General features: G+C 37.4%; 6 protein-coding genes across 12 annotated transcripts in view; 4 read left to right on the top strand and 2 right to left on the bottom strand.

The window, feature by feature from the left end:
• The window catches only part of LOC113669947 (uncharacterized), a 21,182-nt gene extending 14,692 nt beyond the window's left edge, over window positions 1-6,490 (top strand). For 2 of the 4 annotated variants that reach the window (XM_089205155.1, XM_089205152.1), the window contains 9 exons: window positions 770-880; window positions 1,750-1,812; window positions 2,249-2,346; window positions 2,713-2,803; window positions 3,448-3,527; window positions 3,856-4,030; window positions 4,407-4,548; window positions 5,070-5,147; window positions 5,338-6,490. In XM_089205155.1, the coding sequence (XP_089061281.1) occupies window positions 770-880; window positions 1,750-1,812; window positions 2,249-2,346; window positions 2,713-2,803; window positions 3,448-3,527; window positions 3,856-4,030; window positions 4,407-4,548; window positions 5,070-5,147; window positions 5,338-5,470 (971 nt within the window). In that variant the 3' untranslated portion in view covers window positions 5,471-6,490. The remainder of the gene's footprint in view (window positions 1-769; window positions 881-1,749; window positions 1,813-2,248; window positions 2,347-2,712; window positions 2,804-3,447; window positions 3,528-3,855; window positions 4,031-4,406; window positions 4,549-5,069; window positions 5,148-5,337) is intronic. The other 2 variants (XM_089205154.1, XM_089205153.1) reach the window with 2 other exon arrangements.
• A 576-nt stretch (window positions 6,491-7,066) lies between these two features.
• LOC113669948 (5' exonuclease Apollo) lies at window positions 7,067-10,220 on the top strand. The gene has a single exon (XM_089202531.1). It carries the CDS (start codon window positions 7,205-7,207, stop codon window positions 9,335-9,337), a length of 2,133 nt encoding a protein of 710 aa, XP_089058657.1. The 5' UTR covers window positions 7,067-7,204; the 3' UTR covers window positions 9,338-10,220.
• A 1,374-nt stretch (window positions 10,221-11,594) lies between these two features.
• LOC113669963 (cap-specific mRNA (nucleoside-2'-O-)-methyltransferase 2-like) lies at window positions 11,595-16,322 on the bottom strand. The gene is made up of 4 exons (XM_027186046.2): window positions 15,532-16,322; window positions 14,644-14,860; window positions 13,486-14,040; window positions 11,595-12,732 (listed from the first exon to the last, which is right to left on the bottom strand). The coding sequence occupies exons 1-4, from the start codon at window positions 16,204-16,206 to the stop codon at window positions 11,687-11,689; spliced, it is 2,493 nt and encodes an 830-aa protein (XP_027041847.2). The 5' UTR covers window positions 16,207-16,322; the 3' UTR covers window positions 11,595-11,686.
• A 55-nt stretch (window positions 16,323-16,377) lies between these two features.
• Window positions 16,378-19,261, top strand: LOC113669955 (lysine-specific demethylase 8). The gene is made up of 2 exons (XM_027186038.2): window positions 16,378-17,663; window positions 18,158-19,261. The coding sequence occupies exons 1-2, from the start codon at window positions 16,425-16,427 to the stop codon at window positions 18,320-18,322; spliced, it is 1,404 nt and encodes a 467-aa protein (XP_027041839.2). The 5' UTR covers window positions 16,378-16,424; the 3' UTR covers window positions 18,323-19,261.
• On the bottom strand, window positions 17,322-21,232 carry LOC113669957 (uncharacterized). Its single transcript, XM_027186039.2, has 3 exons — window positions 20,869-21,232; window positions 19,277-19,417; window positions 17,322-18,838 (listed from the first exon to the last, which is right to left on the bottom strand). Exons 1-3 carry the CDS (start codon window positions 20,896-20,898, stop codon window positions 18,686-18,688), a joined length of 324 nt encoding a protein of 107 aa, XP_027041840.1. The 5' UTR covers window positions 20,899-21,232; the 3' UTR covers window positions 17,322-18,685.
• Window positions 21,233-21,355: 123 nt separating this feature from the next.
• The window catches only part of LOC113669953 (uncharacterized), a 40,832-nt gene continuing 36,038 nt past the window's right edge, over window positions 21,356-26,149 (top strand). For all 4 annotated transcript variants that reach the window (XR_016185496.1, XM_089202529.1, XM_089202530.1 and 1 more), the window contains exons 1-6: window positions 21,356-21,791; window positions 21,985-22,094; window positions 23,087-23,148; window positions 24,591-24,698; window positions 25,417-25,493; window positions 25,766-25,814. Coding sequence is in view for 3 of the 4 variants with exons in the window: in XM_089202529.1 (XP_089058655.1) it covers window positions 21,739-21,791; window positions 21,985-22,094; window positions 23,087-23,148; window positions 24,591-24,698; window positions 25,417-25,493; window positions 25,766-25,814 (459 nt within the window). In the remaining variant the exon portion in view is untranslated. The remainder of the gene's footprint in view (window positions 21,792-21,984; window positions 22,095-23,086; window positions 23,149-24,590; window positions 24,699-25,416; window positions 25,494-25,765; window positions 25,815-26,149) is intronic.

Here is a 26,149-nt window from a genome sequence, read left to right as displayed (position 1 = left end):
ACGATCCTCTTTGGTGGTCACTTCCTTTATTCTCATGACCCTAATGTTTGATTCAGTTGTGATGATGTGAGGAGAAATTACATGCTAGTCACTCTTAGGGGTCAATGTGTTAACTACTTCATTTTTACTTCTTTTTGATTAATGATTTCTTTGCACCTGCACTATATGTACACAGGCTCAGTTTAGGAGTCTGTCTTCCGTGTTTTTCTTCTCTGTTATCTACTTACTCTCTAGATGTTATTCAACAGGAGTTGTATTTGATGCCTGTCCCATTCCAAAACCGTAGCTCTTTACTATTGTCAACGAAAGTAGTACAGGCATCTCTCACCTCGCCAGTAGCATAGGAAGTACTCTTTTCTGACGTGTTAAGTTTTCATTTTCTTTCATATAATTGATGGTGGCCATAAAACTGGCAAACATATTTCCCTGTTAGGTTGGATAGGAAGGGTATTAATGGGGTGTCACTTTAAGACCAAATTCTCTCTTGGGAAACAAGAAGGTTTTATTAACTTTGTCAAGACATTTTGATTCCATCTAAGTCTTGCAAAACTGTCTTCACCTTGAAGGAGATTACAAAACAGTCTGGTGAGATAGAAAAACACAATTGAGGTATTGATAAATCAAGAAGAAGCAACGATGGCTTAGTTAGGATGTCGAAGATTTAGATGGGTTGTAAATGACGACTTTTGTAAATGTAAACTAGCCACTTGAATTAGAAGGTAATAGTTTGCGTATTGCACTCACACTGCACATGCACGTTTTTTAACAGACCCTTTGTGTACAGCGAAGGGCTCCACAAGGCCAAGAAATGCACGTACATCCACAAAGACAACTGCTTCAGCTGCTGCTAAAGCTTCTACCAGTAAAACAAAAGCTAAAGGTGCTGTTTATATAGCTAGCTAAATTATAAATTAAAATGTAAAATTCAAACGCATAAAGTAATGCGCAACAGCAGCATATATGATAAACTTAGCCGTTAGGTATTGAAAAAAAAACTGATTTGTGCTATCATGACCAGCTCAGTAACGTCGAATAAATTTGTGCGCTTGACGATACCTTCTTTTAGATACGCCCAATTCATTATCCATGATATAAAATTCTATCTCCGTCATTGTGTCACGTTCTTTAGCACATTTCGGTGATGATGATGATGATGATTCTATAACAAAATACAATTCTAATAATCTCAACCCATTTCATAGTCTCGTGGCTATAACTCATCGCTAAAAACTAAATAATACTGATCACCATGTACATTAACATTCACTTTTCGATGATATTTCCAAAGTTTGTAATTCCGAGCTGAGTGAAATATCTAATATAATAATATTATTAACATTTCTGAAATTACAATTTATCTTCTAAATTTCAACCTGACTGAATTGAAGATACTGTATAAATCTGAGCATGGATCAGAATAACACCAAGAGGCCGACTAAGTGGCAAGTTAAATGACAGTTGTATACATAGACCACCTCGCTTAGAATTACCACTCCATAGATTGCTTCAAGACAGCATGTATCTGAACGTGAGCAGTTCAGGGTATTTTTCTCACAGCAAGCGCTGTCAAATGTTTTGACTAGTTTTTTTAGCTAGACATTTATGTATTTTTTCAGAAGTGCATTTGGTAACATAATAATTGCGGGAATACTTTCCTTACCTAAGCGCATAATTGACCAGTTTATTCGGCTTGTTCCCTAACATCAAGCTTTACTTGGTCTTGTTCCTAATTTGAAGATTTCTTTGCAGCTCCCACCAGAAAGCCTTTGTATCCATTTGAAAAGAAAACTGTACCGGTTAAGCAAGAAAAGGGTGAGGGTTTGATTTTAAGCGACATCTTTTCAAATTTGGTGAAATGTTTGCAACCAAATGTACTCTTATGTTAGGGTTCTGTTATTACACTTGGCTCGGTGTATTTGTAGAGAACTGAGGGCGTGGCTGTTAAATTCGCACTTGCTCGCATTTAAACGGCGCTGAACCAAAATAACTTAGTAGGGAAAAAAGAAAAGAAAATTTGTACCATCTGCGATGATGGACGAACTATGTGTGGTACGTGCTCATTTGCTTCTGCTTTGTGGGAGGTGCATTTTATGGGGTTTGGGTTTCTATTACTTTCCTTTTACAGTCATAGTCAGAAAGGATTCATTTTACCAGAGTTCCACAGTTAAAAGTTCTCTCTCATTTCTCTGAGTTATAGACAGCGGTTTTTCAGTGTTTATCAGTCTTTACTCGTCATTACTTTCTCCAGTACTAAGAAGAGCAAGGACTGCCGAAGTGCTGAGAGTTCCAACAGGAGATAGTACACTAACAGCGGACAGTAGGGAGGCAAAACTCAAGAGGAACGGGGTAAACTTATCTTGTGGTTTATAACTATGACATTAAGGAATCTGTGTCATAAAAAAATGAACGACGAATTCATGCCGGATTCATCTACATTTGAAGGAATTTCAGACAACAAATTCATTCAACGTAGTTTTGATATTTTGAATTTCAGCATAAAATAGAAATCAATGGGTAGCTCGGGCAAAAAATCCTATTAACTCTAAAGTTTGTTTGTGGCTCTACTTGTATCTGGAAGTCACAGGTTCAAGCTTTGTGGAAAGCTGAATTCTTTTTTCAAGCCTTACTTTCTGCTGAAATGTTAGTGATTACCTCTGCCAGTGGATCACGGTGATGATGACATTGCGTTAATCTTTTTTGTTTTACCCTTAGATAACAACTGAGAAGAAGACTCGTCCTCATACAACCATAGGAAGGGAAGATGTGTTGAACAGCTCCCAGCAATCTATCAAGAAACCCACTGGTAATGACTTTATTATCATATGCTCTCTGGTAATTAGCCTTTTCATTGCTGGCAGAAGAAAAGAAAACAATTGGCGTATCAAAGGTTTATCCTTTTACTTCAAGACGATTATCAAAAGAATGCTAGTTTACGATCTTAAATTGTGAACTAAAAAGGACAGTGACACTTCCTTTTCTGGCGGTTATGTGGTTTTTTTGTGGCAGGGATGTTGAAAGTTCCACAAAACCTTTTTTTTGGTCAACAGCTCCCTGATCGTCGAAAATAAACATAGCAAGAACACGTAACACCTTTTTCGGCACAATGATTAATTGGTAGCGTTATAGTTTCATTATTTTGTGGCTTTACATTCCGTTTCTATCTTATTGCCTAGCATCGCAGTTTCGGATTTCACTCGGAAATATTTTGCACTGGAGTGGTATCAAAGAACATCTGAGATGTGATTCTTTTAGTCACAAACTTGGGAAAAAGGAAAACATCTTAGTGAGGGAAAATCTGAATCCCAGTTAGGAGTCAAACCCTAGGCCTTCGAATTTCTAAATTTCGTGATCTGAATTACTCTACTACTGTGCTATAGAAAACTTTATAGTAAGTTGGCCACATACTAGGTTCATATGTAACCAAGCTGTACATGTGTCTCTTGTTAGGGCGTAAAACAATCAAGTCTCAGTCGCCTAGTCTGTCGCAGTCACTCGAGTCCTTGGGGAAGGATAGTGACGATTCAAAGGTAGTAATGCTATCTTTTTGAGGAAGTTCTGAGATCGAAGGCTTGTTAACACCTCCGATATTGTGTTTTTGGAAGGAAGAGGGGGATTTTGAATGATTGTCCGTGGATTTAGAATCCTACGGCAACGTTTGTGAGAAGATTTTTAGCGGTTATTCAGCATTTCAAGAAGCTAGCTGGCTTTTTATGTCACCTCGAGCTCCTATTCGCCCCTCGTGATAATTTTTTTGCTCTGATTGGCCGCTCTGGCTATGTTGTTTTCGGTTTTGCGACACTTAAATGCCATATGGAAAGATAGTTTATATGATATGCTTATTTTAATTTCATCCAGAGTACAAGCCATTCATTAAGTGGCTCCAGCTCAGCTTCATCAGCCAGTTGTGAAGTGAAGGACAGGAGAGCTGTGAGTGATGCTGCTCAAATAGAAATTGGAAAAAAACTGACTAAACGTAATTCTCAGCTTGGAGGCTCGGCATCCTCGTTAACAAAAGAAAGGGCTGGAAAAGGTCAGTGCTGGCCTTATACTTTGAAAGGGGAGGCAGGTAGGTGCACAGTTGCCCATATACTGACATTGATTCATTCGTGTAAATTTCCAAGTGAGTGTTTTTGTAAGTTGAGGGCAATGTCGTGAAGTGGCTCAATTAGTTAAAAATGAAAAATTCCATGGTTATGTCGTGACTCAACAGTGTATCACTGAGCTTTACACAGTCATAGTCCCCTAAGTTTTTTTTTTCCCGCTAAAATTAAGTCGTCAACTTATGTGTCCTATGTGACGAGTGAAATGTGGGGATCATTGTGTTGTGGGAAGAACTGTTAAGTAATGTTAAGCTTATTCATTCTACAAGTTGATTTCTCTTGGTTTTTGCTTGCTTTTCTTTTCAGGTCCAATAATGATGAGAAGGTCAAGTCTTCCGGGGAGCGGAGGGGTATCTGGTAAAAGATCCTCTTCTAGATCCACTACAGTTAAAACACCACAAATAACAATTGGAGAAGATTCTCCTTCGGCTTCTAAGGACAGACAAAGGTACATCAAACTAACAGACTCTGGGACTGTTCGTGCAAATCAGTCGAACATGTATATTGATTAGCAAGGTCTTTGTCATTGAAAATGGTGGGGGCGGGGGTAGGGAGAGGAGTATCCGTGGAGGACCAGCTTAGCTGCTGGACCCTTCCCGGTTGCTGTAGCACAAGGTGAAGAGGAGTACTGGTACTCTCTTTCAGATGGGATGCTAGTCTACGGCGCGTTGCCCTCGGCATATTATCACGTTTCCTCGTTAATTTATTGGTGTTGGTACCCATCCGAACTTTTGTGTAAAGTAAATTGATTTGTCCAAGAACATTATGATATTGATTGTTAAACAAATCCTCACAGTCATTATCACAGTAAATGTGGAGAGATCACTGTGGAGAAATTGCGTACTGATGGTAGAGAATGAGCGTGACAAAGATATTTTACGTATCGACCATGAAGTGAGCTGAAGTACATCCGAACCATTGAGTCTTTTTGTTTATCTATTTATTTATTTATTTATGTATTTTTTTCAGTGGGTCTTCCTCTGCTCTAAGAATCACTAAAATCGCAGGGGAGGTTGCTTCTCTTCAGATCTCTGAAGGAAATGACGCGTAAGTGTTTTAAATAGAGGCTGTGCAATATTGCAATGAGTATAATTTTGTGGTCTACTGATCAGAACGTACAAAGGTTGGGTATTTTCTTGTAACTTTGTCTCAGATTTTGCTTTTCTTTTTGGGAGAAGATGAAGTCGTGTCTATCATTATAACTGAGTGTCAATGTTTTCCATGTACTTTATTTTAGGAAACCTCCCCGACCACAGAAGAAGACTCAGTTTGCCTCGTCGTTTAATGAACTCAAACAGGTGCACAGAGGAACCAGGACAAACAGTTCAAGAAGCAGCTCCTCTGAAGGCAGACATGGGGACGCACAATAGATGGATGGAGATGGAACAAAGAATCTTTAAACCATATGTTCAACCCAGGGGAGGGACAAGAGGATAGGCACGGGTGGGTTGAGGGGGGGGGGGGGGGTATAAGCTCGGATCTTGTAGTTACTCTAGTACTTTCGCAATTGTAGTAGTTACTCTAGTATTTCCAACTAAGAGCAGCGCACCACGACTCCAAGGGTTGTGTTACAGTACATACAAGCGGGCGCGCTTGACAGGGAGGACGGATTGGGGGTGGTGGAGAGTGTGAACTCCCTGTGAGAGAGGGGCTCAAATTTAAAGCTTATAAAATTTCCTAAATCCTTTTGGTAAAAAGCTTTGTGACGGCCATTGTATGTTACCGAAAAGTGTGCGCAAAATTAACCATGGGACTGCATGATACCTGATGCATTTACAAGCCTTACGTTGAATTTCCGCTTTCATTCCGAATACATCCTGGAAGAAACCGAAGTAGACTAAAGACGAAATATTTCAAGCAGCAACATATTTTGATCTTATAGACCGTTTTTTTTTAGTCGTGGCTAATTTTGTATAGAGCTAAGAAATTAAATTGAATTAGATTTTTGATCTGAAGTTTTGTAAAGGAAAAAAAAAGATTTAAGTTATAGAGATGAATATATTTATCAGATGAGAATTCTAAATTTTTCAAGTGTTTGATTTTCTTGTTATTCTAATAAAAGTTGCCAACGTTTGAAGTAAATTTTAAGAACCGCTAAAGTGTAAGGGTTAAATACTGTAAAGATTTAAAGGTCCGTTAGGCCTCATTTTAGGGTTTTTGGGTCCCAAAACATTTCTCAAGTCTGGGAATGGGGAAATATGGCTACTCTTTTCTGGACTTTAGATATTCTCCTCCCGGAAGATTTACCTTTTTCGGGCCACAATAAATTTTTTGTACAGCCTTCAGTCTGTACATGTTCTTTATTTCGCGCGAGGTGGCTATCTATTTATTTATTGAAGGTGTAAGAGTAATGCAAAGAACAGATTAAAAGAGGCATGGTTCTGTTGTTACTTCTGTTAGTATTTATTTCTTGAGAATTGAAGTATCTAGAGGTCCAGCTCTTTATACACCCGTAGCATATAAGCACCCATGGATTCGCATCCTTTCGGGCGATTTTAAATCTTCATCTTGATTTTGCGTCCTTCGACTTGACTTTTCTGCTGCTGAGAACAGTTGCCTATGAAATTAAACTTTCATCAATTACCGGTGTAGATATCGCCACAGCAAGAAAATATGAACATAAATGAATACGAAACAACTCCAACGATCTTTCATGTACACCCTAATCGTTATGTTTTCATGAAATATTTGGTAGAAGTGTTTTCAGTAGCCCTGGTTGTTTTGTATCATTTCATACCATCCAGACGCAATTCTCTGTTACCTAGAGTTCAGGCATCCATTTCCTTCGAAAGTTATTATTTGTTTTTATTTGTTTTTCTTTTTTTATGAGTGTGTGTAAAATGTACCATTCAAGTTCGCGTGCTTCGTTAGAGATTATAGTAGTCTCGTGTTGGCGACTTGGTTGTGATGTTGCTTGCGGCGAGACTGGTTACCCCCAGGGAATTCTGGGTCATAAAAATTCCAAAACGCGCGAAATCGAAACACAAGGGACATCTGGTCTAGAAGAGTTGTTGTATGGCGTCGTCACCAGACGGTAGGCCTTTCAAATTATTAACAGTCTTCTTTTGAAAGCTAGAAGAATTAAAAGAAGTGAAGCATTAGCAATGAACGGAGCGGTAATTCCTGGTACACCAATAGCAGTGGACTTTTGGAGATTGAGGCAGTGTCCACACTCGAGGATTTTCTTTCTTTCTCACATGCATGCAGACCATACGGCTGGTCTTACTTCTTCTTGGAACACTCACACCATTTACTGTTCAGAACTGACAAAGAAGCTTGTAACAGCAAAGCTTGGAGTTAATAGCGACCTCGTGACTGGTTTACCTTTGGACGAACACATCATTATAAACCTGGACGAGCAAGGCCAAGAAACTATGTCCGTAACTTTGATCGACGCAAACCATTGCCCAGGTTCTGTTATGTTTATTTTCGAAGGTTACTTTGGGAAAATCCTCTATACCGGGGATTTTCGTCATTGTGAACGCATAGCAACACATTCTGCCATTAACAGAAGAGTATTTGATGTGCTGTATCTTGACAATACTTACTGTGATCCCAATTGTATTTTTCCTTCTCGTACTGAAGCAACTATCAAGATCCTCGAGATTATTCGAAGACATTCAGAGCACAATGTGGTTTTGGGGCTTCATAACCTAGGCAAAGAGATGCTTGTCCACACCATCGCTAAAGCGTTCCGAACGTGGATTGGAGTGGATCCTTCAAGAAGAGAAACTTTGGAACTAATTGAAATGCCGAATGTATTTACTTGTGAGATTGACAAAGTCAGAATAAGGATTGTGAAAAATAATGAAATAACTAGGAAGAACATGCAGGCTTGGAACTCTGAAGAACCAACCATTGCTATTTTACCAACATGCCTTTATGTTGGTGGGAAAAACCCCTTTGCCAATTTGGATAATGTTTTTGTAGTTCCATACTCTGATCATTGTTCTTTTGAAGAGCTGCAAAAGTTTGTTCAGGTTGTCAAGCCGAGGAGAATCATTCCGATTGTGCATAAACACAGACTGTCACAAGGGGAAACTATAAATACTAGAGTGAACATGCATGTCTTCCAATCTCTGCTGGATTATTCTCCATTACAGAAGTACAGGATCCCTCATTCTGTAACATGCTTCATGAGTTCCATAACACAGCAGCCCAAGAAGACGAAGGCAAGAGGTCAGCTCTTCACAAGAAAGGCTGCTAAGATCAAGAAACCTCAAGGGGTAGTCTTTCCTACCAGTCCTGGGGAAAAAGTAGAGAAAGATGAAAAGTGTGGGTTAGACACAGGCAATACAGAGTGTAGTCCTTCCAAAGAGGTCCCAAGAGATCAGAGAAGTCCAGTCACAGCTGAAGACCTCCAAAAAGGGGGAATGTCAGATAAACCTGTACTCAGTATAAGAGAAGAGACCACAGAAGATGAAAATAAATTAGCCTCATCAATAGACAACAAATCAAGCTCATCTGACAATGACAAGATAGAAAGATCAAACAAAAGTGCTCTCAATTGTGAAGACACTAATTCCAAGGAACAGATGATCACAGAAGATGAGATCAGTACTATTGTTTCACCAAACATAGTATGTGGCAAAATTGGCAGTGAACCACAAGGAATGTCAGAAGTGGATATTGATTACTTTGATGTAATCATCCCTGCCAATGAAGTCAATCTAGTTGCCTCCTCCACCATTGAACCTTTCATGTCTGGTAGCAAACCTGAAGGAAACCTGCATCTCACTGATGTTTCCAATGGAGAAGGTTTTCAGTGTGAAAGTATGGTCCAGGAGACAAGTGAAAACGAAAATAGTTTGGTTGATTTGTCATCAGGCAGAAAAGACTTAACAGAAAGTCAAGTGCAAGAGGAACCCAAGGTTTTTTACAGTGTGGATGTTAATAGGGTTAAACACATTACATCTACTTCAGCCAACAAAACCAAGTGTTTGTTTGATGAACATTTGAGTTCCCCCAAGGGAAATATTTCCAACTGCAAGATCAAATGCAAGGATGCGAATGACAATAATGCATTTACTTCAGCAAAGAATCTTTCCTTGAAGAATCACTCTCTGAAAAGGAAGTTTAAAGATATTGATACTAACAGCTGTGAGAAGGTCATCAATGGAGTTGACGGTCATAGATCAAACATGGAAAAATTCAACATTTATACTGGATACACTTGTGATTTTGCGAGAAAGGTACTAGAAGATTTGGTCAAAACTGTACCTTCAAAAGATAAGTAACTGAATGCCGATAAGACATTCATTGGACATGATTACCCCAATTCATATTATGCATCTAGTTGTGTTTAAAATGTCGTTAAACTTAATGAAGTAAAGAAGAAACTGCACAGTCATCACTCGACATGGTTTACCTGTTAACCCTTTAAACCCCACAGATCTGATGTTAATTCTCCCCTATAGCTGCAACACATTTCATTGTAACTAAGTTATGAGAATTTGGTGTTAGATCAAGACAAAAACCTGTACTTGATAAGTTAGAGAATTCTCATCATATCTTTGCTGGATAATGTATGGATATTATAGGGAGACATAACATGTTAATCACTCCTGGGAGTTAAAGGGTTAACACCCCTGTGATGATCTCAACCCTTCTACTCCAAGATCTGTGCTCAAACCTATGTTATTGTGTGCCACCCAGTCTTAACAATGTTTGTTTTGAGAATTTGGTTTTAAATCTAGCCATTTCTCCTGTTTATATTGTGCACTAAGGGTGACTTGGTATTGTGGCAGAAGTGAATTTTCAAACCACAATCCTGCACCCTAAATAAATTTTAAACAAGTTTGTTTATTTTTCTAAGTTGAGTGGAAGCTAGGTGTTTTCTTCATTAGCACATGCACTTGCAAAGTTTCAATCCTTTGAAAAACTTAAGGTAAAGAAAATTATAGAAACAATTAATCAAAGTAACTATTGTTAGAGTTATTTTACAATTATAGCAGCATCAATGTTTATATTTTTGTTAATTGAAATTCCCAAAGTGTGATTAAGGAAAACCCTTGTCAATTGTATTACCAGAGGGGGCTCTGAGTAGTGCCTTTCTTTTACTTATTTCTTGCAAGTGACACAAGTGTTGGAGTGAAATACAAAAAAACTTTGGCAAAATAACTTTGCTTGCAGTCTGACTTTACTGTTGTTTTACTTGCATGAATGCCTTTTTGTGTTGTATGGATTCCAGATCAATTGGAGTTTGCTTTGTTGCATAATGAAACCAACCAGTGCTCTTTGTAAGCCAGTGTCTTACTGACTACATTTTTCTCAATGACCAGCAACTTCAATAGGACAACAAGTGTCTTGAACTGTAATATGTTTTAGGTTCTGCTTTATTTACTAGATATGTAACCAAAAAGTTTGATTAAAACTGAGGAGCAAGGAATAATTAAAAGAAATAGGAATAGATGGCTGTGTCCTTTGGACACTCAGTTTTTCCTGCTAGCCATTGTCTTCATATGGCTGGCTACACGGCAAGGGAGAGAAAAATAAACTACAACAAAATCTGAATGAAATAACTTTGGCAACCATGTATTTAATTGTTTCCTTTTGAATGAAAAATACAAAAGTGGCAGTTCTTTTCACCTTCATTTTAGAGTGTCTAAAAGAATGTCCCAGATAAAAGTGCAAAGAAAGGATAACTTCCCATAGCTTCCTTGGCTTTTAATTCTCATGCCCGACCAAGACAGAATTTCTCCCTACAAATCAATACAATAACTAGCAAAAAAGTAATAAGAACAAAGAAATGTATCAACAAGGGGTTCATTAGTTGATCCAGTACCAAATGCTCCTGAATAAAATCATGAGAATCGAGTGGCAGACAGTAAGGAGAATAACTAGTGAGATCTTGTGGGTGAAAGCTTTAAACATTTTTGTAAAAGTCTAACAACTATGAACAGGAGGATTTGTGTGAAAATGTTATCATGCTCCCCAAAAAATGTTCAGTGTAATTAGGTGTGAGACAACTAAACCATAATCAACTGGTAACCAGGTTGTGGATTTGAGGATTGTTTGCTTGTCCTGAACTTACTTGGAATTGATTAGCAGGCAACTGACCTGTCACAGTCAAATTGAAAGTGTTCACAGTTTTCAGAGTTTCAAGCTAGACCAGCAGTCACTTTGCCTGCTGCCCCATCTTGATTAATGTATGACAAGGAGTTCATTTTCCCATCAGTGCAAAAAACTAAAGCAAGTGATGGGCTGAGGCATAAGTTGGTCTTGTCTCTACTGCCTTTTTCCACTTCTCAAAGATCTGATTGTTAATTCTCCCCTCTAACTGGAACACATTTTCTTGTAAACAAGTTACAAGAATTTGGTATAAGATCAAGATAACCTTCACCTGACAAGTTTGAGTATTCTTACGACCCATTTGTTGGATGATGTATGGATATTATAGGAAGAAGTTGAATGTCAATCACTTCCAGGAGTTAGAGGTTAAAAGAACTCTCGATCACACATAGTTGCTAATTTAAAGTTAATCTAACACAAGCCACCAATCTATATTTATTTGCTATCTTTTCATTTCAGTGGATCAACATTCATTCCATAGTCCAAAGCTGTCCTGGGGTACGAGGGTCATACAATTATTTTAAGTATGCAGTAACCTCCTTTTTGAGATTTGAAATTTCTTCTGACAATGGCAATTGATCAGGATTAAGAAAGAAATTTTCCAGTTGAACAATTTCCTTAAGTTGTAAATAAGCCAATTGCTCATTTGTCCGTTTAACAAATGAGTAAAACTGTTCACTATACAGAAGATCCATCGGAACAATCTCAACAACATCAAATGTTGATTTCTCCTGATCCAGTTTTGAGAGCTGATCAAAAATCTGTGCAAGATAGGTTATGTAGTGTTCAACATCACTGAGAAATCCTTTGCATACCAGAAACCTCTGTGGGCTGAAAAGATGTGACACCACTGGTTTAACAATGGCTAATTTATCAAACAGCTGGTGCATTATAAACAAAATGCCGACACTGAACCTTGTCAGTGTCTGGTGAAAATTAAGGACAAACATTCCTCCACTTTCTAAAAGCCTCAGAGCAACTATACAAAGATAAACCATCTCTTGTTTTGAACTCAACTCATTAGCATGGCTGAAATTGGCAAAGACAAGGTTTCCTCTCTGAGAATTACAGAGAGTTTCATTGTTAATAGCTCCATGAGGTGTTCCACTTTCTGTTGACATGTGTAACCAAATGGAGTTGAATCTTGCACCCTTCTCTTGTAAGTATTGTTCTAAGGAGTATGGGCCACTGACAAGATTCAGCACAAATCCATAATTTTCACCCTTTGCCATTTCCGAAAAGAAAACAAGATTATCAAGATTTCGCAGTTCTGCTTCCCCTCCACTTGACATCTTGACAATGTTTGAAGGATTCACTTTGTCCAAAAGACCACTGAGATTGTCAGCATTTTCTTCTCTTAGAATTGCTGCCTGTTGATGTGCCTCCTGCAACTTGCTAATGTAGATTGGGGTGCAGAAACGTGAATTCAAAATGGCCAAAAAACGAGCTGCAGTCTTAGGTTTCCAGCTCTCTGGTGAAGAACTCTTTGTCCTTGGTAACCATACAACTTGATCATGAGAAAGTGGAATAAGAGGGACGCTGCTACTGACTTGAGAAAGGTCTGCAAAAAGATCAGAATATGTTTATGAAACAAATTATCCAAAAATTTATCTTCTTCTCTGTCTTGTTTCATAGACACTTGAAGGCTGTTTGTGAAAGATTGGAATGTGTGGCATACCAAATAATTGTGGGTCATGGGCTGAATAATTTTTTTGTTATGAAATTCAGCAAAAAAAAAAAAGAAAAAATAATAGGCCTCAACAACACATCCCTTCAGGGGATAATTTACAGAATTTGTAGTTGTTTTTCCCCAACAACCACAAGCGATTTATTTAGGAATTTAAAGATAGTCTATCAGGTACTAAGCCTGAAATGAGATAAATTGTATTCCTTGGTTACAGATGAATATAGGCTCATCAGTACCACGGTAATAACAATGTTACCAAATTGTAGAACTGTAAATTTTTTTTCCAGTTATTTGACTGGTGTTCCAAAATGAATAGATTTGGTAAATCGCAGAATGCATTTATACAAGTAATGCCATTGGATTTTGGGCTCAGTAATTTGTATGGGGCTATGCTTGGGCTTTCAATTGAGAAAATTAGTCTAACATTATTAAGACATTTTAGGCGGTTGCCTAATTTTACAGTTTGAAAAGTTACCTCTCCTAAGTAAAACTTGTAATACAGCAGGTCTGAAAGTGCTCTTCTGAGAAATGTCCACAACATAACTATTTTTTGATAAGGTCTTAAAAAAAATACAATAGTTTACATAGGTTGCTTCAATCAAGGAAATGAAAAACCCATCACCCTACCTTGCAAAGTTCTGGAATGAGATGGACAAAATTTTAACTGACTATCAACTTTGATTTTGTCCAGCCAGTTCTGGTGAAGATTTCCTTGTCTCTGGTTATAACTTCCCCTCTGACGTGTACCAGCAAAAGTCTCAGCAAAAGGGACACAATTTGTGGGCCCTCTGTTGAAGCTTAACTGTGTCCCATCTAAGCTGGTACTCATTACTACATGCTCCTCTTCACTGATTGGCTGCAAGTGGAATTTTTCTACATAGTTTTCCACCACAAGCTGACGAAGTTGATTGTGTGCCTTTCTCTCTGCAGAAGTCATGTAGTGGAACTGTTGAATGTTCAGATCAATGGCTTCCATTTGAAGTCCCGTAAAGTACTTCTGGCATGTTCTCAATCTCTCCAGAAAAGTGCCGGGAATTGATTGTAAAGAAAAGAGGCTTGGTAATAGGCAGTGTGGAGTGAAAGCCTTTCTCAGTTCTTCCAAAATGCAACTTGGAATTTGCTGTTCTCCAATAAATCGGAGGCATACAATATATACTTCTGAATTACCAGATTTACTAGTACCTAGAAGAAAACAATGAAATAATTTGTTCCTCTTCAAAACTTTTTTTTTGTAAAACTTGATCTATTTCAATGTTTCGATTGCTCAAAATAAGTATGGGGTGTCTTAAGTTAGAGGAGTCTAGGTAAGATTTTCCATTAACCCCTTAACTCTCAAGAACTCATTTTTAATTCTTCCCCCTAGCTTCTACTCATTCCCTTGTAATTAGTTTTGAGAATTTGGTGATAGATCAAGAAAACAATTTCTACCTGACAGTGTTTAATTTGAGTATTCTCATTACCAGTTTGCTAGGTAATGTGAGGATATTATAGGGAGAAGTTACATGTTAATCACTTCTGGAAGATAAAGTGTTAGGGAGTTCCCAAGTCAGTGTCAAACGGGGTTTACCACCTTTTCTCACTATGACACAGAAGGTATCCCATACAACTCAGTGGATCTCTCCTATAAGCTGCGCAATGAGTTATATACATGTTCCTACCTGGTTTAATGACTTGTATTTCTTGAAAAACACAAGTAAGAAGATACATCAGATAAACCATTTGATGCTCAAATGCAGTGAACATTTTGAACACAAGCTGCGCAATGAGTTATATACATGTTCCTACCTGGTTTAATGACTTGTATTTCTTGAAAAACACAAGCAAGAAGATACATCAGAGAAACCATTTGATGCTCAAGTGCAGTGAACATTTTGAACACAAAGTTTCCTCCTTGGCAAAGTAGGTTCATAGCAGCTACTGCCTCACAGAAGATTAATTGCCCCACAAGACTTTCTTGTTCATCAGGTTGATTAGCACAATTAATACTGCCATCTGCTGTCACCTGAAGAGTAACAAAACCGACCCAAAGAGAAGTATTATTAGACTGTAACTGGTCTCTTTATTTTTCAATTGAACAGTCAAGATGCCCTATGAAGCAACTGTTCCCTGAGCCCAGGAGATGTGGAGCAAATATTAAACTGGAGAGCTTAAACCAGATTGTTGCAGAAGCACCTTTGGGGTCTAGAGAATGTGTAATAGGTGGTGGTGGGGGGAGGGTGCCAAAAGACCAGAAAAGATCCATAGTAAGAATCTTACAAACTCAAGTCAAAATTTTGATACATTAGTTAAAATGAAATACATAGAGAATGTTTTCTTTTTTCGGGTTTTTAATTTTGATTGTCAAACCTCTCACTGAAATCATGTAACTAAGTTTCACTCATAGACCTTCATTTGTAAAATATCCAAAAATGTTACAGCTCTGGTAAAAAGATTAGGAGACATTCTGCCTTCCACCTAACATGAAGACATAAATAACTAAAATCAGTGGCATATCAAATTCATGTATCTGGGCCTCTGATCTCAAACAGTTTCCACAATATCACCGTTAAGTGCCCAGATTTACATAAACTGGCTGGAGCTACATTATCACAATGAAACCTTCAATCGAAATAATTTAAAGAAAATAAATCATTGTTAGACAACACAAGAGGACTCTTATGACTTTTCCCTTACCAAGTGACTTTCACCTGTCTCCTGTTTAAGAGAATCCAGATTAGCCAGATTCATCAAGTCTCCAGTTCCATCAAAACCAAAATTCCAATGCGACAATGTTTTTAAAATAAACCTGTCATCATCCAGCATGGCTTCCAGGTCATTTCCTTCGTAGTAAGGATTCAGAGTATTAGCAACCCACTGCCAATCCATACCGTTGTAATGGCTCTTCAAAAAGTGATTCAAACTTGCAACAAAAGCTCCAGGGGCCTCACAGAGGTGCACAGAGCGAAATTTTTCACTCCTTTGTGCATCCTCTGGGATAAGATCAAAGGTGTTTAAGATTTCGTAGAATTTAGTCCAGGCCTGTGTACACATCTCTGCATTGAAGTTCTCTCTGAGGTGCTTCACGACAAGACCGGCTTTATGAGTTCTACGGGTGTGCAAATGCCATTTGACAATATCCATATCATTCAGCAAACTCTTCTTCCGATTCAAATCATCTTTTAGCGAGATCAGGTCGGCTAGAATGAATGGTGGTTCTTGAAACATCGTAGACGAATGCGGAAGTTCCCATGCTTCCTCGTTTGATTTTAAAACAAATTTTTTGTTAAACAAGGCTTCTATTTCCTCTTGGAAGTCGAAAAAATCGTGTGCATGACGCTTTTGGTACTTTCGTCGTTTCTTAGACGCCATTGATAACGATTAAGATGAACAATTGACGTTCAAAAGACTACGAAGTGGCCTACATGCGAACCGAAAGCAGCCATATTGACGGACCACTACCGAAAAGACTGGGATCTAATCTCTAGACACTCTATGATGACAGTGTGGAAGAGTAATTATTTGCAATTATTCCGCTGTCCCGTTTTAGTTTTGTAATTTAATTGATCGCTGAACGGAGCTAGGCTAACATGTCGGACTTCCCAGCTGGAACCAACAGCGCTGTATCAGTGCTCCAGGTGCTTCTCCCGTCAGTTCAGGATGCTAAAGATTTAAAGCTTGCTCATAATCTATGTCAATTATCCAAGTTTGGGGGTGACCCAGTACTTTTTCTTCTAACTCAAGGGATACATGAGTTCTTCTGTGGTAACCTAGACAGTTGTCTGTCAAATTGTCAATCTGTGATTGATATCTGTTGGGAGAAATGCAATACGGGTCACTGGAGAGATGTGAATGTAATCTGGAGGGAGACATATTCATATGCAAGTTTGTTCAAGGCTCTTTGCCTCGACGGCGTAGGAAGACAGATAGAGGCCATGAAGACTTGTGACATGGGACTTCTGTTAGGGGCCCCCATTTTGGACAACATTTTAACAAGGCTTGCAACTGAATTTCAGAAAAATGTTAAGTCAAGTAGTATAACTGATCAAGACACAGCAGACAGTACTTTAGGTTGTTATGAATCTAAAATTCATGCAAAAGGAGAAGAAACAAACTTTTCAGCAGTTGTGAGATCCAAAGAAAAAAAAAGGTTGAGGGACGACTCAATGAATCTTCAGCCTGAATCTAGTGGAGATGAACAGTTATCTACAAGTATTAATTCTACAAAGAGAAGGAAGGGTGTTGCAAATTTACCCATAATTGACAAGAATTATGAACTGAGCCATGTTTGTTGTCCATCAATCGAAGCTTTTCTCACAAATCACATGCAGAAAGACAAACCAGTAATTCTTGAAGGAGTAATGGATCACTGGCCTGCAAGAACGAATCATCAATGGAGTATCGATTATCTTAAGAATATCGCTGGTTATCGCACAGTTCCAGTGGAGCTGGGCTCACGTTATACAGATGACACATGGACACAGAAATTAATGACAATAGGAGATTTTATTGACAATTATATCAATCCAATTGAAAATGGACAGGAGTCTGAGATTGCTTATTTAGCTCAACACCAATTGTTTGATCAGATCCCCGAGTTAAGAAGAGATATCATTACTCCTGATTACTGCTACCTTGGAGAAAGTGATAATGAGGTTATCATTAATGCCTGGTTTGGACCTAAGGGTACAATTTCACCCATGCATCATGACCCTTATCACAATCTATTGGCACAAGTGGTTGGAGAGAAATATATACGACTTTATTCCAAAAGTGAAACAAGGAAGCTTTATCCTCACAAATCTACCCTACTGAATAACACAAGTCAGGTAATTTGTGTTCCTTTCAGAAGAAACATATTTGTGTACAGTCAGAGAAATTGTCGTCATTTTTCCTTTTGCAGTTGACCTTCATTCTTTACAGAGATGTTTCCTTATCCCCTCGGTATGTTAATATCCACATTAGAAAACAAAACTGACCATGTCCCTCTTTCTTACCCTAGTCTGTAAAGGAAGTTAGAGGTATCTGAAGGAGTGTGTTTCCATGGCAACAATTGTTTTTCAGTGATTAATATAAATCACTTGATCAACTAAGGTGGATGAGATGGGCCTCTACTAGTGAACCTTCATTTTTGTCTACTCAGCGTATGCCATTCCGAGCCAGTGGAGGAACTACTTAAAAAGCAGTTAACATGTCAAACAAAGAAGCACAAATACTACTGAAATAACTTCAAATAAGTGTCATATTTGAAATACAATCCTTATTACAAATTAGAGATACTTTTACATAAAAATAAGATTTCTATCCAATTTTGTATTTTCAGGTGGATGTTGAAGTGCCTGATCTCGTCAAATTTCCTGAATTCTCTTCAGCAGTTTATCAGGAGTGTATTTTGAAGGAAGGACAGATGTTGTATATCCCCCCGTATTACTGGCACTATGTCAGGTCCTTGTCTCTCAGCTTTTCTGTCAGTTTCTGGTGGTCCTGACTGTTGAGCTTTGTCATACTTTTTAACGCAATAAATGGAATATACAACCTGAGGAAGCCATCTTAAGAGTTCTATCCAGAAAAAGTGAAGAAATCACGTGGGCAAAGGTCTATTTGAATATTTTCAATTGTATGACGAGTACTTTGCGTTATAATATATTGGTCTAGAAAACTTGCGCCACGCCTTTTTCGCGCGCCTCAAATAGCTTTCTCTTTGTTATTTGAAATCGATTGTTTTCTTGTGATGTCTTCTTCCTTTTCGATTGGATGCTGAGAACAGGACTGAAAAAATTCCTCCCATGCTGCTACCTTGGACCGTTTATGCCACTCCTAGAGATGATCTTGGATACTTCATTTTCGTTCCCTATAATTTGACAAGTTTTTGCCGCCTTTTTTGACTCTTTGGGATTGATTTTCTTTTTTCTTGGACGTTTTTCAGTCTTTCATGAGCGATTTTCTTCAAGGTGTCGTCGACGTTCTTTTGAGCCAAAATCTTGAGATAGCACCTTTCAACACCCTGGAAAAATCAACAGAGAAGAAAGGTCAAAATATCATTGTTAACCCTCTGACATCGAACATCAGTATGAATACTCTCCATGCTGTTTTCTGCTTTCTTAATGTGCTGAGAACGTAATTGAATATCTTTGACAATAAGAAGCTTCTCAACTTGGAGATAATTTTCTTTAATCTCGTGTTTTCAACTTTTTTTCAGGGTTGATATTGTAAGGAGAAATTCGATACTGGTCACTCCTACTGGTCATAGGGTTAACACGTTATTTCGTTACGTAAGACGCGATCTGACCAATCATCTTTTTCAGAGCTATTCGTGAAGTATCCAAATAACCGTACAATATCGCAGGATATAATTTGTACTCTATTTGCGCGTTATTTTTACTTTACTTCGTGCAGTTGGATAATAATAAATGTTTCTTTACTGTTCTGTACTGTACTGTACCTCTAACACTTGTGGAACTGCCGACAATTCAACCAATAGCGCTGCAGCCTCACATTGAACCGCTACGAGTCTAGATGACATCATAAGGTTGTACACGCTCTGTATGAAACAGCTGACGTTTGGAATAGTCCGTCGGGATTTCTGGTGAAATTAAAACCAAATTAGAAATCAGTGACAAAACTCAGGTCAAACAAAGTTTGAAAGAACATCATCTTTGCTGTTATCTGACTTGGCATGGAGGCAAATCAAAATTGTTAATTTTTCGTGCTAAACATCGTGAATTACGCCAAAGGGACATAACTTTCTATCCCTCACTCTTAATAAACTACATGCTTTTAATGGTCTCGAACTTCCTTTTTAAAACAAAATACCCTGTCCACTGAGCTGTTTCGCCATCCTTTAGTTTATGACGGTCCTCACAACATATCAGGTGATACTTGATTTGAGAGCAACTTGTGGTGAAAAACCAAACGCTGTGTTTATGGTGATGTTTTGAATAATAGATTGATATGTGATTCGACATGATCAACACCGTTCGACTCAATATCATGAAAAAGACAGATTTCAAGGAGTCGCTTTTGGGGGCCTTTTGATCAATCTGTTTGGAATTATGTGCTTAAGAGAAGAGGAAGGAGAAACTTTGTCCAAAACATCCAACTGACAGTGCTCCATAAAACCAAGTTTTTAGAAATTCAAGATACCATTAAGTGACCCTAACAGAGCTCGAGATAAAGGTATATTGATAAGCGGGGAAACTATCACTCCTTTTAGATTGAAACGAGTATCCATAAGGTCTAATAAGGTCTAGAACGGGAGAGGCTGGTTTTTCTAATACTTTCAAGTCATGCTATCTCCGTAGGTTAAGCTAAGTATTAAAAAAAAAATTAGAATAAAGGGTCTAAGCTTCAGAGCTTTTCTGTAATTATAAAGACAAGAGTTGAGATTTTTTATATCCCACAGTTGATTACAGCGTTGTGATCAATATCTTTACAGCGATTAAGCCTCCAACAATCCTTGCGGATTGGTCTCGGATCACTTTGGAATTTCATGGATCGAAGGCCTTCCGGTTTGTCTAATAAACAGGAATCCAAGTGATTTTAACGTATTGAACGGATTTCAGCCTCAATATCCGCTCTGTCATGACATATAATCTACCGGTAAATCCTCGCGAAAAAAGACAGATAGAAGCATGTGACGTTCTGAAATCATGTGGGATAACATCAAGGAAATGTAATGTGACGCGAAACTGAAAAAATCTTTTGGGTAACGCCCCTGAGCAGGATGTGTAAAAATACAGAACTATATTATTTCCATATGAGATTCTTTCACGCTTCAACACAATTCACAGTATGACTCGCGGTATTTTTAACTCAGTAAATACAAGTCCCATGAAAACCACCGTCTTTTCAATAAGTTAGTGCCACATTGTGCTATGAAACACCTAAATAAAAATCTAATAACTGACTTGACGGGCTCTTTGATTGGTACTGATAATGAAGTATAATAACGCGACTGAATATTCTGTTAATTACATCAAACTCAAATGGGTTTTCATATGGTAAATTAAAATAATGAAACAGTTGTGAACTCACCCTAAAACCGTTATCACCCCGAAGAAACATAACTGTAAGTAGTGTACAGTGAAGTGGGATGTACACAGTACAAATCACAAGATATCACTGTTGTCAAAGTACGAGAACGTCACTCGGGCGGACTTTCGACTGTCCCTTTTCCTGATCTTGATAAATTCAACCTTTAAAGATTGTATCAAAAGCGTTTTCCTCGTAAAGTATTTTTCGAAATTTCCCTGATACACCGTGAGAACTGTAGACTTGCGAGTCGGCGTAGTCTGTGGGGCTGATCCGTAACAAACGCTTTCACAGTTTGTCACTTGTTTCTGTGAGTAGGTGGTTTCGTGACCGGAAGTGAATTTCCTATATATCTCCGCAGGCCCCCCCTACGTGAGGCATTTGTGTCGTGGGTTTATCGTTTTTATGACGCACTCAGTTGTGGCTGGCTGATCATGTGAAAAGCAAATGACTCAGAGTACTTAATCTGAGAAACTTTACTTTGCAAACAAAAGATGAAAACAAAGTATCTGAATAAATTTGAATAATCGACTTTCAAAACTTCCGAAAGTAAGCGGAACAGTTGTAAACAAATATATTTAGTGTATCAAAACAGAAGTTCATTTCTTGACGTTTCCGATATTCAAGGATAAATCAGTGTATCAAACCAGTGGCTCCAACAGACCGACTCTCACGCAAACATTATTTTGACTGATAACCAGCTCCAACAAAACAGCGTGAACTGTCAGCGGTATGTCTTGCAGGCTCGCAAAAATGTGAAAAAATGGCGGTAATGCAGTGGCGAAATGATTTGTAAAATATACAGTTGAGCATTGTTTCATTTCGTATCCTGTAATCATTTATACTTCAAAGAAGACTTGAGCGGACAGTACCATGGATTCTGTAGCCGAGGACGATATAACTCTTCCTCTAGATTTTGATCGGAGGTAATTTGACAATGACATCTTAATAGTGTTTCGCTTTGTTTGACAAGTTGTTTTGGGTTCATCGATCGCTGTGCGGTTTTGTCCGGGGTTATTAAACCTTCGGGTTGATCTATTATTTATATTGATAGTCTTTCATTAGCTTCATTTGCAGCTTGAATAAAGCTTATTTTGATTCTAAATTTCATCCCCTTAGCACTAACCTCGCAAGGTTCAGGGAGGCTGTTGTGGCGGGCACGGGAGGTGACATGTTGGATTCCTCCGCTGAATTTTCCGAGGGATTAACAGTACGACCTATAACAACAGGTTAGGATTTCTATTTTTGCTTCAGAGTTCCGCTCCATCGTCGAGCTGGGGATCTCACATCTCAGGCGCCAATGGCTCATTTGTAATTCATTACTTTGCCATTTTTCCAAGGCATGCAGTGCACGTATACGTAATCCCTGTCAACTTTTTGAGATTTCCAACCTTGTAAAATTGCTCAGGAATTTCGAAAAGCCACACTGGCTTGTTTAGCTTAGACAGTGTGAACGTCAAGATAAGAGACAATAATTATTTGGATTTGTTACTCTTTGTTGCCCGTGTGATTGTGAGCAGTTGTTCATAATTTAGACATAAGGATTACAGTCTCGTAATTTGAGTCTTAAGATGAGATGTCTGTCTATAAGAATATCACGCAGTTGAGATAACAGCTTTCAGTTTATAAAAAAATTGTTTTCTCTGTAGTGTAGTTGAGTTCATAGTTACTATAACAGTGTTACTAATAAACATAATTATAGCTACAGTATAGTTATCAACATAATTACAGCTTTAATTACCATGACACAGCATCTGCCAGAGTGCAGTCATGATCAACACATGAATTCTTTCCACAATACCAAAACATTGTCTAGTCAACAGGTAATAAGAAGCAAGAAATTGATCAGTTTTGTAAGATCTTGATGGAATGATAAACTCTCAGCTTATTTTAAAGGAAATTTGAGGAAAGGAGTAGAGAGAATTTTGATTCAGATCACTAGGAAGGGTTCCAAATATTTTAGTTAAGTGTTCAGGCACAAAAATCAGAAATTCAGTCTTTCTTTAGAATATCAAACTTTCAGACTAAAATCTAAATGGATGAGTAATAACATTCATATACTTTGACCCATTCTTTCTGCATTTTTGACCCATCACTTTGGGAAAGACAGAGCTTAGAAACTTTAGATAAATTGAGGGACAAACTGCATGTGCATCAAGAATCTTGTACACTAGGTACACTACAGTGAAAATAATAAGCTGAAGTATACTTTATCTCCTAGGTACAGCTAATCAAGACAGTGGTGGGTCTCCTCAAACAAAAACAATGAAAGACTATGAATATGTAAGTGAACTTTAACAGTGATACAGTGTTCTAATCCTTTGTTAGACTTGCATGCACACTTTTCATGCAGTCATGTTAAAAGTAAACTTGTAAATATTTAATAGATGTTGTCAAGCAAGTTATTTAACACTTTGGATGTTATGGAACATTCAGTTGGGGAGCTGTGCAAAGAGTTTTACATATTTATCTTTAAATTGGCCACTACAAATTGAAAGGCTGGAGATATAGCTTCCCCTTTGTTTTTGTGGTCATTTTGAAAGTTGTGCAAAGTTACTTGCTGTTTATATGGCATTTGTTTCAGCTGGTGAACAAGCCTCTGAACTTATTTTGCTGGTATTCTCTCCTTGTTCAAAGAAATTATTTTGTTGAAAAATCTACTTGCTTAATAGTGTTTGATGCAATTGTCTTTTTGCATCAGAAATAAAAGAAACTCTTTGTTTCTCACCATTATGAAACTACAGCATTAGGTCAAGATTTCTTGGATAGTGGACCATCTTTTTGCTTGGATTGTTTCTTCCCCTTGGAATATGAAGCAGCAAAAAAAAGTTCTGTACTATGTTAATTGTAAGAATTTTATCTGATCACTCCGAGAGTTTACTTGTTCCTTTACAATCTCAGAAACATATTTTAGAAAGGTGCAACTTCATCAACTGATTATGCCTGGCTGCAATTGTAACAACCCTCTCATTCTCAATTATCTCTTTACTGACCCCAGAAATTATGGTTATAGATCACTAAGTATACAGGGTTGATTTTTATCCAATTCTTTTGGTCAGTTTATCAGCTTTATGCAGTTAAAAATTAGGGTCAATTGTCCGCCAAATTAATTTTGGTGATATCAGTTTCAATAATTCCCAGGAGCTGACAAAAGCTTTTTACAGATGTGTGTGTCTGAGCTTCCTGTCCACCTGTGCTTTAATAGCCATATTACTTACACAGTTAAAAGCAGTTGGAATTATTCTCCTTAAAATGCGCATATTTGAAGCCTATTTTTTTTCCATTTTTTACAACTAAATTTGAAGTGAACTTTTATTTCAGTTCTTCTTTAATTTGAATATTTATATTCTTCTTATATTCAAAGTGGCCCCTGTTGATAGAGGGAAAATGAAAATTTTAGGCATTTCAGGGTTACAGCTGACAGCATTAAGGAATAAAAAGTCTCAACTTAAGGATGAATATTTTTGAGGCTGTTTGACTAATGTGGGCAAGATCTGCATTTAAAGGATTACTTTATTTTTTCAATTAAACAATGGCCAAACAGCTGAATGAGGTTTGAACAATATTTATCTGCAAAATTGTCAAAATATTACAGCAGGAATTGTGATTTGTTTCCATGTTGGATTTTTGTCTTAGGATTGTCTGGAGGTGGCTGAAAAATCAACACAATTAAAAAATATAATTTTTGTGTGCAATAAATTACATTCTGCTTTGTCTGTTCATAGCAAATATCAGAGCTAAAGAAAGAAAATTTTGGTTTGAAGCTGAGAATTTATTTCTTGGAAGAACGTGTTAACCAGAGTGGTGATGTTCCAGAGGACATTTTCAAGGCTGTAAGTAAAATTGACTTTTTATAAACTAAATTTCCTGTTATTTGTTTATTTCTTGATTGAAAGTATCAACTTAATTACTCAATAAATTCCATTTACTTCATAAATTTTTAGAATGGAGTTAATGGAGTATACAACTTGACTTACTGTAGAAGAAAAAAATCAATTTATTCCATTTTAGATTAAAAGATTTTAAAGTCATCTTAGTGAAAAGGTTACATGTACTTTTTGTAAATTAAGGAATTGTATAGGTTTTAACCCTTTCACTCCCAAAATCTCCTTAGAAACTCTCCCTACTGTTTGCCATACAGTTTTTATGATGTCAGTTTTGAGAATTTGGTACTGGATCCCCTTATCGATATTTTTCTTTATTCTCATCACTCATATGCTTGATATTGTATTGATATCATGAGGAGAAATTCTGTCTTGGTCACTCATGGGAGTTAAAGAGTTGATGGATTAGGGATTTTAGTTTGAGATGAGCCATGGCACAAAATTGACAGCCTAAGGAAACGGTGTTAAGGAAGAAATCAGGAACAAATTGAAAGCTTAATTATCATTATCTCAATTGAAACATAGAGAAACTCACTCTCTCAGTTTAATAATTTTTTTAAAATCATTTTTATTAAATTACAGATTGAAACATATGTACCCATATGTAATTATATAAATTTTTTTTTAATTCATTCTTTGAGAAAATCATTTTTATTTTTTGTAAAAGAACATTGAGCTTAAGGTGACAGTGGAAAAGCTGAAGAAAGAGTTGGTTGAAAGACAGGAATTGCTGGTTAAAGCCTCGTAAGTGCAAACTGTGTAATTTTAACTGCAATTCTAAAAATACTAATTTTAGTCACAAAAAATGCCATAGCTTGATTTGCACTCATTGATAAAGCACTTACATCTCTCTTTTCTTTTCGTGCATTTTTATACTTCTCATTTGCAGTTTACATCCTGTCTAGTCTTTCACCTTCTCTATTTTGTTTCTGACAGTGATGTGCCAAGTTTCATTCTAGAAGAGTGAAACACACCCTGTTTGAAATTGATTTTAATTTAGATTTTTCCCCTGTTAGGAATGCAGTGGAAACCTTTGCTCAAAATAATGACACACAGATTAAACAAGTGGGTATTTAAATACCAGTAGCAATCAGTGAACAATGACAATATACTGAAAATGCTGCCTGGTTTGGTTTAAGTAATTCTGATAGTGTTGGTATTGATGACAGTGAGTGATGTTTTGGCAACCCTAAATGAAAGCTATGTTCAGAGTTATCTGAGGATCTGTTTGTTACTACAAAAACCACAGATTTGTGAAATGGGCCTGAAATCGTGCTCACTCCGCTGCTTATGTATCGCATAGTTCCAATTGCTGAAGTGTCATGTTAGATGTCATGGTAGAGCTAAGTGCATCTGGGTTGTTTTATTGTCATGGAAAAGCTCCTTGAAAAGACATAAGG

This window comes from Pocillopora damicornis, chromosome 4 (genome assembly GCF_964200805.1).
Source record: "Pocillopora damicornis chromosome 4, jaPocDami1.2, whole genome shotgun sequence".
Classification (NCBI taxonomy): domain Eukaryota; kingdom Metazoa; phylum Cnidaria; class Anthozoa; order Scleractinia; family Pocilloporidae; genus Pocillopora; species Pocillopora damicornis.
The sequence above is the reverse complement of the archived record's forward strand: the minus strand, read 5'-3'. Positions and strand labels throughout refer to the sequence as shown.